The 13,201-nt window shown below is 35.7% G+C and overlaps 1 protein-coding gene across 1 annotated transcript; it reads left to right on the top strand.

Moving 5' to 3' along the window:
* Positions 1-3,980: 3,980 nt before the first annotated feature.
* On the top strand, positions 3,981-9,081 carry LOC145072153 (RNA recognition motif (RRM)-containing protein). Its single transcript, XM_079018537.1, has 4 exons — positions 3,981-4,162; positions 4,505-4,816; positions 6,395-7,515; positions 7,774-9,081. Exons 1-4 carry the CDS (start codon positions 4,160-4,162, stop codon positions 8,915-8,917), a joined length of 2,580 nt encoding a protein of 859 aa, XP_078874663.1. The 5' UTR covers positions 3,981-4,159; the 3' UTR covers positions 8,918-9,081.
* The last annotated feature ends 4,120 nt before the right edge of the window (positions 9,082-13,201 follow it).

Here is a 13,201-nt window from a genome sequence, read left to right as displayed (position 1 = left end):
ACAAATACGCTCCATTGCTTCGCCAAATCATTTCTGATTCAGCAGCAATGAGCATGTAAGTTAGGTCAATGAGGTTGTCGTCATGATCCATCATATAATACTTTCTTTTGAACTCATTATATGATTCTGGAAGTGACTGCAAAACCCAATTCACAGCCAACTCATTCGGGAATGACACACCCAACATTATCAACCTATCAATGTGTGACTTTATTCCTAGAACGTGTGCACACACGGGTTTACCATCTTCATGTTTCATTTCCAATAGGGCTTTAGTGATGTTGAACCTTTCAATTTTTCGATCTTGTGGGTTAGGGAGAACAATTGGAGGAGGTGGAGGAAGTGAAGCATGATTTCTTGTTCCTCGATTGAATCGTGGAGTACCATCTTCATGTGGAATGTTTGTTCCACGGGATTTGAGAAGACCATAGTTGTCGAACTTTGACATCTACAAAACGGGAGAAAAACGAATTCAAGTTAGTTGATAGATTGAGTCCTTAGTAAATCACCCAAATGAGATACTAAGGCTAGGACCCAACACAATATTCTACAACTCGGGAGAGGGATGCCATAACCCTAATTGAAGAATATTTGAAGGTAAGTGAATGACGATTCACTAATTTCCACCACGAAAAACAAAAAAGAAATTTAAGTTTTAAATCTATGAAAACTCCTAGATCCTTTGAGATTCATTGAACTTTCAATGGCATGTTAAAATCTCGATATGCCCCTCTTGTTTGTGACTGGGATGCCGAGGATCACAAAGCGGGTGTGAAAAACCATGCAAACTTACATGGTGCCCTCACATGTTACAGTCACCTATTCGATGTGCCGGTAAACCACACACGCTCCACCGAACTATGACAAACATTGAGTCACCCTTTGCTACCTTTGCTTAGAACCATTTAGTGTGCCGGTAAACCACACACGCTCCACTAACGTCTTTGCAAGGGCACAAAGTGTAATTTCATGGAATTGCATCAATTCACTTTTGCCTAAGTAACTAAGATTGGGAATTTTATGAAAACATTTAGTTATTTTTATACTTTATTATACTTATAATGGAAGGTTTCGTCCTATCCTACCCGTTCGGCTAACGACCCTCCACTAGTCAAGAGTGCGGTGGGTAAGAGTGGATACTCATTCAATCGCCATTTTATAGGCAATTTCCTTAAATACCCCTTATAGACTAGCTTCGTGAATGAGGCCTACTAACGGTAAGACTGACTTTTACTCATACATATATATAATTTTAGACTTTTAATGTTATATATAGTATAGGGTGTATTTTATACTTTCAAAATACTAGGTGGTCTAATTTAACAATTATACTTTTAATTCAATTAAATTGTAAACCTACACTTTTATGGATTTATTAAACTTCTTTTAATTATACACCTTAATTAATTAACAAAACCATAAGGGTGTGATTTGAACTTTTTCAAAACTATACTTGAGTTTTAGAATTTAACATTCCTAATTAAACTTTTAATCAACTTTTAAATTCCAAAACTTGAGGGCAAGTTTTGAAACATTTCATCACATTAGGGTTTAGAATTTAAATATGCATCAAAATTAAACTATTTAATCAAAATTTAAATTCCAAAACTTGAGGGCAAGTTTTGAAACCTTTTTCAAAACATTAGGGTTTCAACTATTTTAATTTCAAAACAACAAAACTTTTGGGGTTCAAATTTAAACTATAAAACCTAAAGGGCCAAATATGAAACTTTTCACAACAACAAGGATCAAATAACAAATAATTCAAATTAACATTTAATCACATAATTATCCATATTTGATGATTTCTTGCAAAATAATTTATCAATTTACTTAAAATAATTAATCAATTATCTTATAAGGAAACAATTATCTTATTAATTGATAAATATCTTCAATTAGATTAAAAATATAGTCAAATATATCATATAATCGGATTAATATTAATCTAACATGATAAGGTAATTATCCTAATGCAAAAACATCAAGAAATCCCGAGATAAGCACTGTCTGACGCACCGACTCGCCGAGTCACCCTCTGGAACTCGCCGAGTAGGGCTGACTCGCCGAGTCAGGTCGAACAGTGAGACCAAAACACGATTTTCAGTTACATCAAACATCAATACAATAGAAACCAATCATGGCTCTGATACCACTGATGGGTTTTGGTCATAAGACATCCTATGTGCTCATACCAACCCTAAAGCTTGGATCTAGGTTTCTCTATTGTACATACTTTGAATCCAAGACTATGAACCCTAATTCTAGCAAATGGAAATCAGAATTCACATGTGAATAGGTTTAAGAACATACCTTGATTGTTATATAGCAATAACAATCTAATTCCTCCTTGAATTGACCTTGGAAAGCTGAGAGTCACAAGTGTCACTCCTCTAATGGCTTACAAACACCATAAGCAAGTGGAGAAGGTATAAAGAGAGAGGAGGGAGGTTAGAATTCGTCCTTAGGACCTCTTGGGAAGGGTTAGACGAATTCCTAAGCCCTAGGGGGTTTATATAGGTGTAAAGATTAAGGTTTTAGTCCTTATCCTTATCTAGTTGCTTGTCCACCAAGCAACCATAAGATAAGTCCTAGAAACCCTTATCCTAGTCGAATTCTAAGGGATTTACGCCTCAAATTCGTTCACCATATATATAAGATAATCCTTACCTTATTTTGTAACTATCACATAATTACAATTCAGCCCCTCTAGTTTAATTAATTACACTTGATCACAAAATTAATTCTTAATTAACTATTGACCAATATTAATTAAACAAATATGATTTCTCCTTCAATATATTATTCTTATAACATATTAATAAATCATAATAACCTCCCTCTCTTTATTTATTTCTCCAATCAAGTTGCTTTGGTGAAGGCAACCCAAAAGGACCATGCACCATCGGGTCAAGTACATACCAAAATAGTTATGGACTTAAACACTAATCCAACACCTTGTGACACATGGTAGGAGGCTACTTAGTTGGTCTGACATTATTATTTTCTACTCAAACCCTATAAAGATTTCATACGTCCATAGCGATAACAACTTTCTTATTCTCATTGTCTTTCCACATTTTGTGTTTGATTTTTAAACTTAGGTGATCTTGTGTTGATTCGTTGGAGTTTACAAACATCGAGTAATAACCACGATGACATGAAGTATTTTCAATGGTGGAAGTGATCGGAGAGGGATGAATGGCATGTATTTTACAAAGAAAGAGAGGAGTGCAAGGTGGGTGTGGGTTCCATTATTTTTTATATAATAAAACTTTAAATTAAATAAGAAAAAGTATAAAAAGTATCATAAGGACATGTTGGCCATTTTAGTTTAGGGAGGTACCAAAACCACAATGAAGCTTGTTGAAGATGATAAAATTTACAAATTTAAAACCATACTAATCAAAACCACAAAAAACATAAAACCACAGGGATCAAAGTTGCAGTTTTCTCAATATTAGATGTTTGCAAAGCACGGAAATAAATAGTTTTTTTGGCGAATAATTTCTTATGGAAAAATAATTATTATAATTTATTATTAGTTATTATATAATAAAAAACTACAACTTTTAAATAAAATATTTATGTTATACCTTGTATTTAAATTGTTTGTGTATGCTAAATTAGTTAATATTGATGTCTACTTTAAGAAATATAAATAAATTTATATATATAAATTTAATATTTTAAAATTTTCATTTCTCTAGAATTTCTTAATTATTTTCCTTAATTTATGTCTTCAAATTTTTAACAAGTATTAATAAACTATTTATGCATCATGTTTTGTATAAAATTTTTTTGTAATTTATACCTCTTAAAATTTAGTATATAACTAATATAATTTTATCATATAATATCATAAAAATAACACGTAAAATTTGGGGCAAAAGTTGTAAACTCTAATTAGTACAGGGGGTATGAGAATACAACTTAAGAAACGGCTACGATCGCTCCTGGCAAAATAAATATCGACTTTGGAGCTGTCAATTGTTCTGATAGTGCTCAGGAATACCAAACCCTAACACAAACACGTCACCATATCTTCTCTCCTGCCAGTTATCTATCGTGATTTTGGCTAAATCAGTCGTACCTTATCGCGATTTTGTTTGGCAAAGGGCTTTGAATGTAGTAGGACGATTATCGAATTCGAACAATAATGGTTTGTTCTCGCACTTTTACGATTCACTCTATTTACTGTTTTTCGTTTACAGATAACAGCAACGTTGATTTGTTTCTTGTTTATCCATATTCCATTGTGAATTTTAATTGTTTCATGTGTATTTTTCCATGAATTAATCTCTCGTGAATGCGATCTGATTTGGGTTAATTTAAAGTTTCTGCTATTTCTGATCCGAATTGCCGGTGTACAGCTTTTCCGTTTTTAAAGGAAGATCAAGGACGATGGTTTGATTAATCGATATAAGATCCGGAAAATATAGAGTAGCTGTCTCCTCTAAAATGGCGAAATGCAAAATAACTGATATGAGGTTTTGTTTTTCAGAGCTCTAGAGGGGGACGAGAGAGACAGTGGAAGGAATACCCTTTGAGACCAGAAGAGAAAATTCATCATGGAAGAAACACTGTTCCTCCTTCAAGACACCTGTGGGTTGGGAATCTATCTCATACCTTAACTGAACGTGCATTGAGCAATCACTTTAGACAATTTGGGGAGCTTGAGAGTGTAGCTTTTTCACCTGGTCGTAGCTACGCCTTCATCAATTTCATTGAAGCCAGTGCAGCTTTTGCAGCATTTGGAGCACTTCAAGGTTTCATTCTTGCGGGCAATGCACTTAGAATTGAGTTTGCAAAGGCGGTTAGTTTTGTCCACCCATGTCTGCTTTTTTCTTTCTGTATATGTACTCTCTTACACTTGAGCAATATCTGCTTAAGTCTTAAACTAGTTGCTTATTTTTGGAAATCGAAACTGATGCTAACTCATGCCCATTCAAGCAATTTTGTCATTACCACTTCTGTCATTCTATTCAAAATCATTTTTAGTTCTGGTTTCAGCTTTTAGTTTGATATATCCCATCTTATCCACCATTTTATCACATATGAATCGAATTGTCATGCATGCAAAATGGTTCTAGAGACTTAACAAATTAGTTAAACCTGCTTAAAGTTATCAACAACTACACCTAATGCCTCAATTCCCTTAAGGAACCCTTGCTTGAAGTTAGTTCACATATATATTAAATTCAAGATTGGTTACAACGATTATAGGGTTTATGTATATTCTACTTCCGATTGCTCTACATCTTAGATTTATCAAGAGAATCAAATTCCTCAAGCATAAACCATACATATCATGACATAATCACCTGCAGTTAATCTCCATTGCTAACATTCTCTCGTTGCTATTGCTCTAACATTGTTAAGGAGAAGATCAGTTAATCCTCATTCCACAAGATGCTCAACACTCAACCAAAACTCATTTTTATGTATATCTCCTCATGCACATAAGTATTGACAATTATGGTCTACTGTCTTTGGATGCCAGTTGCAGATTCTACACCACCATTAGGCCATTTGAGATGTAGTTTATACTTTATACCAGCTATCCAGTGATTACCAGATGAATTTAAAAAGTATACACACCATATATACACGGAAAATGGTATCTCATGATCAAAGTGCTAAGTAGATGTAGATTAAAACAAGGTTAACCATTGGCTTCTATTCTAAATTTCTTATATATCAGAACTACATAATTACATACTGTAAACAATGTGGATGATTATAAGGTCATAACTCTTGAAAATACTACTTCCCTAATGAGCCCTATCCTATTACAAACTACAAATTACTAAGTGAACTAGTACAAGGTGAGTCTTAATTGAAAACAGAGCAAACTCTTCAAGTCTTTTGATTCTAAACAATATTCATTTTCTAAGTGAGATCAATCTTATATGTCAAGCTGAATGTATTATGCCTAAGAAAATTCATTTTCTAGGTTTTCTTGCATTGAATGATAATGTCAAAAACTCAAAACCCATAACACAGTTACTAGACAACTATTGCAAGAATGTGGTGCACTTCCATTAGGGTTCATTCAATTTAGCAATTCAAGCATTTCTTTTCTATATGCCAAAATTACATCATTATGGCTACTCAATATCATTTGCTCAAACTTGATGTTATGCTATGAAGATACAAGCCTTCCATGAGCACACAAGGTTACCCATATCATCAAATTAACATTACTTCCCAATTTCTCCTTCATGTGGTATATGCAACTCATCTACAAACTCAGATATAAGACATCATTAAGTTATGTAATATAAAAGTAAATAAAGCACATGAATATGATAAAACTATTATTGCCATGATTGAAATTGAAGCTATAAGTTTGTGGAAAGTTGATGATTCTTGCATCTAACATATATATCAGGAGAAATCATCAGCACAATTACATGAAGAAGATGACTACATACGCAGACGAGATTCACCTCGTTCTTCAGTAAGAGAATCTCCATTCCCTCATCGGGACTCTAGAATCCGCCATTCCAATTCCGACCCTAACAACGAGAATCAAAAGCCAATCAGTAGTGGTAGTAGAGCCGATGGAGAACCCAATGAAGTCTTATGGATTGGATTCCCACAATCTTTAAAACTAGACGAACACAGTTTCTGGGATGCCTTTTCCCCTTTTGGTGAAATTGAAAAAATCTCTTCGTATCCCGGTAGAACTTACGCTTTTGTTAGATACAAACATGTTAATTCCGCTATTAGGGCAAAAGATAATTTACAAGGGAAATTATTCGGAAACCCTAGGGTTCATATCACTTTTGCAAGAAGCGAATCAAGAGCACCACCTTCAAACACCGGAAAAAACTCGATTCCTGACCCTCCATCCCCCCGTTATGGCCGCCAACATGATCGATACCATGATGAACGCAAAAGAAGATCACCATTACCGGGTCGGAATCATGGATTCCGAGATACGGGACATGATGGTTACGGACGCCGGAGTCCTTCAAGGGATAGAAATGTAAATTTCCATGATTTCCACACACCGCGTCGCGGCCCGGTGTATGATGACGAATGGGATTTGCCGGAAGACGCGTTGATTTTTCATGGTGCGAAGAAACTGAAGGGCGGTCCGATTCCGTCGGAACCGGAGCTTCCGGAGTATCCGTTTTCCGATTCCGAACATGGGAAGAACGTTCTCTCGAGGCCACCAGGGTTCGATAATAATAACTTGGGGCATTTTGGTTATCATAAACAGATGATTCATGATCCACCTATGAATGTTGCTCAACCTTATGGTGAGAGGGGAAACATACAAAATACACAAAATATCCAAAATACCCGAAATAACCTCAATGCAGGTTATGATGGTTTCCATGGTGGGCCGGTTTCTCAAAATGCCGTTGAATGGAAAAGACCAACTCCGGAACCACACATTCCAGCAAGTGGGGAATGGAAATGGGAAGGAATAATAGCAAAAGGAGGAACATCAATTTGTCGCGCTCGTTGCTTTCCTGTTGGAAAAGTACTTGACATGATTATGTAAGTTTCAAATGACTGACTGCATTTGATCTATATTGGACTACGACTAAAACTAATGTCAGTGGGACCAAAAATTGCAACTTTTTGTCCCATCCAAAAAGCTGAAACATACACATGACATGACATATGACAGACTGTAAGGAAAAGACGAAAATGCCCTTGAGAATGAATATCTTACACACACAAATACAATATACAATATAAATGAGTGACAGATAAAATTGGAAAAATAAATAAATTATTTACATGGAAATGCAGGCCTGAATTCTTGGATTGCACAGCCAGGACTAGTCTAGACATGCTGTCTAAACATTACTATCAAGCAGCAAGTTCATGGGTTGTATTCTTTGTGCCTGAAAGTGATGCTGACATGGCGTTTTACAACGAATTCATGAACTATTTAGGCGAGAAACAGCGTGCAGCAGTCGCCAAGCTGGACGACAAAACAACCTTATTTCTTGTCCCCCCTTCCGATTTCTCAGAAAAAATTCTAAAAGTCCCCGGAAAACTCAGCATCTCCGGTGTCATTCTCAGACTAGAACAACCACCCGCCACCGCCGACACCCTCCCACCACCACCACCACCACCCCCGCCACATCACCGCCAACCCGAAAGACCCGACCCGTATCATATGCTGTCCCATGGAGAAGCTTCTAGAATGTCGTTCACTGCAGCATCACCTTCCGGAAGCTATCAACTCCAAAACCTTGGGAAACCTAGACCTGGTACTATGTCTGTACCACCGTTTCATGTTGACAACAATACACAGACACAGGATCATCTGCTTCATAGACAATCAAGAAGTGGTGATTTTATGATTCCAAATAATCAGGAGACGACAAATTTGAGTAATAATTATAGACCTGGAAGTCCTACTTATCAGGAGCCTAAAACTGTAGTGGCAGCGACAGGTGGCATCGGCATTCAGCCAGATCAGCTTGCACAGCTGGCGTCGTTTCTTGGGAACGCAAGGCAATCAATGACAGCAGGAGAAGAGTTTAGGCAGCCGAGTAGTAATGTGAATGTGATGATGGGTTTAGATAATAATAGTAATAATAATAATAATGGTTATAATAATAATAATAATAGGATGACGCCACATCAGCTTCCTTCGCCTAGTCCCAGTCATCAGCATCAGCATCAACATCAATATCATCCTCCTAATCCTAGTCAGCAGCAGCAGCAGATGATGAGTGGGTATCATCATCAACATCATCAACAACAACAACAACATCAAGTGCAAGTGGGAAACATGGGTCAGGGTCAAAGTCAAAGTAGTGGTAGTCAAGGTCAAGGAAATGGACAGGAGGAAATGGAGGAGGCGGATCCACAGAAACGGTTACAGGCGACTTTAGAGTTGGCTGCTACTCTACTCAAGCAAATCCAACAAGGGAAAACTTGAAAATAAGTCTGAGTTTTATAATAATTGTTTATGTTAAATTGTATTAATGAGCATGTTTAATGGTAAAAAATGGTAAATGCTTATGGATCAGTGTTGTTTTTGTATGTGGGTTTAGATGCTAATTTCATGTTTAATAATGAGGATGATTCATGCTTGTTACGAAATAGATGTCAATGTGATGTTTAATAAAGTAACAACGATTTCGTAGTAAAATAAGTATCTAAAATTCTAAATCATAAGAAATTAAATCACTATGAAGTTGTTGTTTCATACGCTACAAAATCCGGAAATTGATACATTTTGACATGCTGATTCTACTGTTTTCAACTAGGTTATAAATTATACAATAATTTGTAGCAAAAGAGGGGTATAAATCATAAAAATGAGGACCTATGAATACAATCATGAAAATACTTTGAAATGTTGATATTATTTTACATTCGTTTATTCTATTGTTTTCAGTTATGTAACACACGTATCGTCGTTTTAAAGTTGTCTACAATGATTGTGAATTACTGAATCAATATGAGAATTTAAATCATAAATAAACATTGTCAAATTGATCTCATCCACTACTATACTCGTCCAAAGTTCCAACGACAGTTCAGTAAGAAACAGGGCAACGTGGGCTTAATATGTGCTTAGCTAATTAGTTTGATAGTTTCGATTAAGTTTTTTTTTTTTTTTTTTTTTTTTTTTACTTTTTTTTTTTTGTGTTATATCACAATAAAAAATAAAAAATTGTTATGGTTAAAAACATAAATCCCAGGCTAATCACATCAATAAATTATAAACTATTATGGTTAAAAATATAAATCCCAGGCTAATTAGACTAACTCTAATAATCTAATTGTGAATTAATTGGACATGTAATAATTCTTAAGAGATAAAATAAATTTTTTTTTTCTCTCATGTTTATACTGAATTTCACCCAAAAATGAAAACCACTCATTTAATTTGAATAAATTATTACTTTTATAACTATAAAAAATCTTTCCAGTGTAATGATTAGAAATGTTATTGATTATAATAATCCGTATAGCTTAATACTTACACACATTATTAACCACACCGATGGTAGAGCAAATACTAATATTATGAATTTGATTATTTCATATAAAAGGCTTGAAATATCAAAGCTTTAGGTAAAAATAGTAATTAAGGCAAATTATTGTTGCTAGGACTTGCTCCTTCATTATCGTCATCCGCCCACAGTGGCGAAGGCCGCCAATATCTAGGCAGCCCAACTTCATCATGGAAGCATAATCACAAGAGAGAAACGAATCAATCGTATCAACCATCTCCCCCGAATGGCTCAAGGTGGAACCAGCATAATTGGGATCAACCGCTCTAACGAACACTGCCTTATGCAACACCTCTCTACCAGACTCCTCACCAGCAGCAAAACACATATTCTAGATACGACCCGCACCCTGCAAAAAATCTGGAAGTTCGATAACTTTGTCAACAATTCTAACAATTCCATCATTGACAAGCCAGTCCAGGTCATTCCTAAGTCGGGACAACTCTGCCTCACGATCAAGCCACAATTTTACTTTATCCAACAACTCTTTCTCCAAACTCTCCACCTGGGTAATCAAGGCCTCATTCTGCTGGAGGGTGTCATCAAGCTTCACGTCCACATGAGCACCATGCTCCTTGAGCGTCATTTTCTTGCCGGCTAGCAACTCCAATTGCTGGCGAGAAGACTCAACCGAAGATTCCAGAGAAGCAATGTGTTGTTGAAGACCCCTCTCATTCACCCGAAGCTTGACAGCCACACTTTTAAGACGCCGAATGCGGCGAGCCCCGACGGTAAGGAAAAAGGTACTTTGAGCAGAAGAAAATTCTATGAAATCAATTTTTTAATCATCAGTAAAGGCTTCCATCTCAGAAACAATTCCCTTAGGAAAAACATGGTGTGAGAACTCAATAACAACCTCTTGTTGGGAGAGACAGGATTCATCAGTGAGGTTCCATTTAAGGATGAAAAGATGTTTGAAAGAAAGATTATTGACTTGGAAACTAGCAATAAGATCATCATAGTCATATGTCTCCAAAGCAGCAAGAGATTGGCTTCGGTGGACCGACGGTGGCCCTGTCGGGCCATCTCTGATTGAATCCTTGTTCATAATGGGTTGTTTAGACTCCCCTTGTATCCCTTCGGACTGGCTTGTGTTTTCATCAAGGATACGTATTACCTCTTCACTAGAGGGCATCAAAGTAGCGACGAAGTTGGTGGCAAGCTTGCATCGGCGATAGCAGTCAATTCCCTTTTGTTGCGTCAGAAAGAGTTGTGATACTCAAAAGCCCTCTCTTCCTCGTCACATGGGACGTGACGCCCGCCAGAATCCCCTCTTTGTTATCTTGTGTAATGACCTGAATTTGTTCTCGTTCCCGTCAGCGATGTTTGTTTCCGTTAGACGAATATTTACTTCATAGGATTATTTCAGTTTAATGTTATATAAGGAAATAAATTAAAAAAAATGATGATATTAAAAGAACTAATCAAAATTAAAAAGGTGTGTAATTTAATTAAATTGATTTACAAAATTATTAGGATAAATATAATTCATTTGAATGGCTTAAATGGAATTGAAGGGGTAAAAAGCCAAATCTTGAGGGATCAATTGTTGGAATTCGGCTATAACCTCCAAGGAATCAAATCGTTCCTTCTACACTTCTGTTTTTCTTCATGTACTCTTTAGTAGGTTGTCAAAAATTGATTCCCTTTGGCTCCTATTGTTTGTGTCGATTAGTGGTGGTTGTCGAGGCCAACAAAATTAATTACCCTAAATCTTTTACACTAAAATAGTGTATAATGGTAAAGGGGTCGAATATGCGGAGATTGGTTCAGTTTTATAAATCTATGAAATATCTCTTTGTAAAAATACTTGTAAAATGACAATAAAAGTAAAAATGGGGGCTTTGATCTTTTAAAACACTTATAATAAAACTAGAATTAAACTAAGATTTAGATGGACAATTCAATAAAAACAATAATTTGATGTAAGATCAATAAGGGAAGGATGGTTGACTTAAGGTTTCCTCACTTTGACCTTTGATGAACATATCATTACAATCCAATGGTACAATACTTGTTTTAAATCCTCAATTTGGCTATAGCAATCCAAGAAGCTTGAGATTACCTAGACTTTTCTTAGTTGTTAAAATGGTTAGAGAAGCTCATAACAATTTCCTTAGTCAATATCACAATTTCCATTAAGCATGTACTTAGTGAAAGTCAACTAGCATTAAGAACCAAAAAGTCACCAAATCCAAGAGGAGTAAAATTCTTTCACTACCATGTTGGAGAAAATGTTTTTATGATTGTGTGAAGTAAAACTAACATAAAAGTCACTTGTTTGTTTGCTAATTTGAGGATCCTTTACTTAATCAAGAAATTAACCAGCTAATCACCACAAGCACATTTAAACTCATGAATAAAAACATACAAGTAGTAATAAGATGTTAAAACATAAAACATTTTCATGAGGATTAAAGAACAAGTTCATGGAGTCTTCAACATTCAACAAAGATTCAAAGGATTCCACCAAAGTCAACCAAGTTTAGTTTAGCCTAGCATGGCTAAACTTAAGAAAAGAAAGTAAGAAAAGATTGTACCAAACATTCAACAAAACTTATAGATAGAGAGATGATGTTCTTCAAGTGTTCTTGGCCTTCAAAACCTTCAAAATCTCTAGAGAAAATGCTCCAAAATCGGATGTGCAAGAGTTGAGAAAAGTGGCACACCAACCTTCCCCATATAGACCTCCATTTGAAATTCTAAAATTGCCCATGTAGGAATCTACGCGGGCCGCGTAAGAATTCCATGCTGGTCGTGTGAACTGACGGAGTATGGGACTTCTTTGAGTATTGGGCCTCCACAGGTTAGTCCATTAGCCCAATTTGAGCCCGATCAACTTCTAGGCCATTTTTCTTCAAGTTCTCTTCAATTTAGCCCAATTTGTCTTTTCCAAATCCTCCAAAGCTCTCGTAATTGCCCGATCAATAATCCCAACACGCTCGAAAATTATCCTTCATCTTATAAATTTAAAGTTTAATTCTTTTAAGCATTCAATTAATAAGCAAGCCAACTCCATGCATCAACTCCATTATCTATCAATCCCATAATTCTTGACATCTATTAAGTCCAATCGCTTCCCAATGCTCCCGCTCCGCTAGTATCCTTAAAAGCTGCAATTATGCTCACGAAACTAGAAAGTACCCGAAATGGTCATAAAGCAACAAAAGGGAAATATACATGGAAATTAACTAAATATG

This window comes from Lactuca serriola, chromosome 9 (genome assembly GCF_051521515.1).
Source record: "Lactuca serriola cultivar US96UC23 chromosome 9, Lser_US96UC23_V15, whole genome shotgun sequence".
Classification (NCBI taxonomy): Eukaryota; Viridiplantae; Streptophyta; class Magnoliopsida; order Asterales; family Asteraceae; genus Lactuca; species Lactuca serriola.
This window is presented reverse-complemented; position numbering and strand designations above follow the sequence as displayed.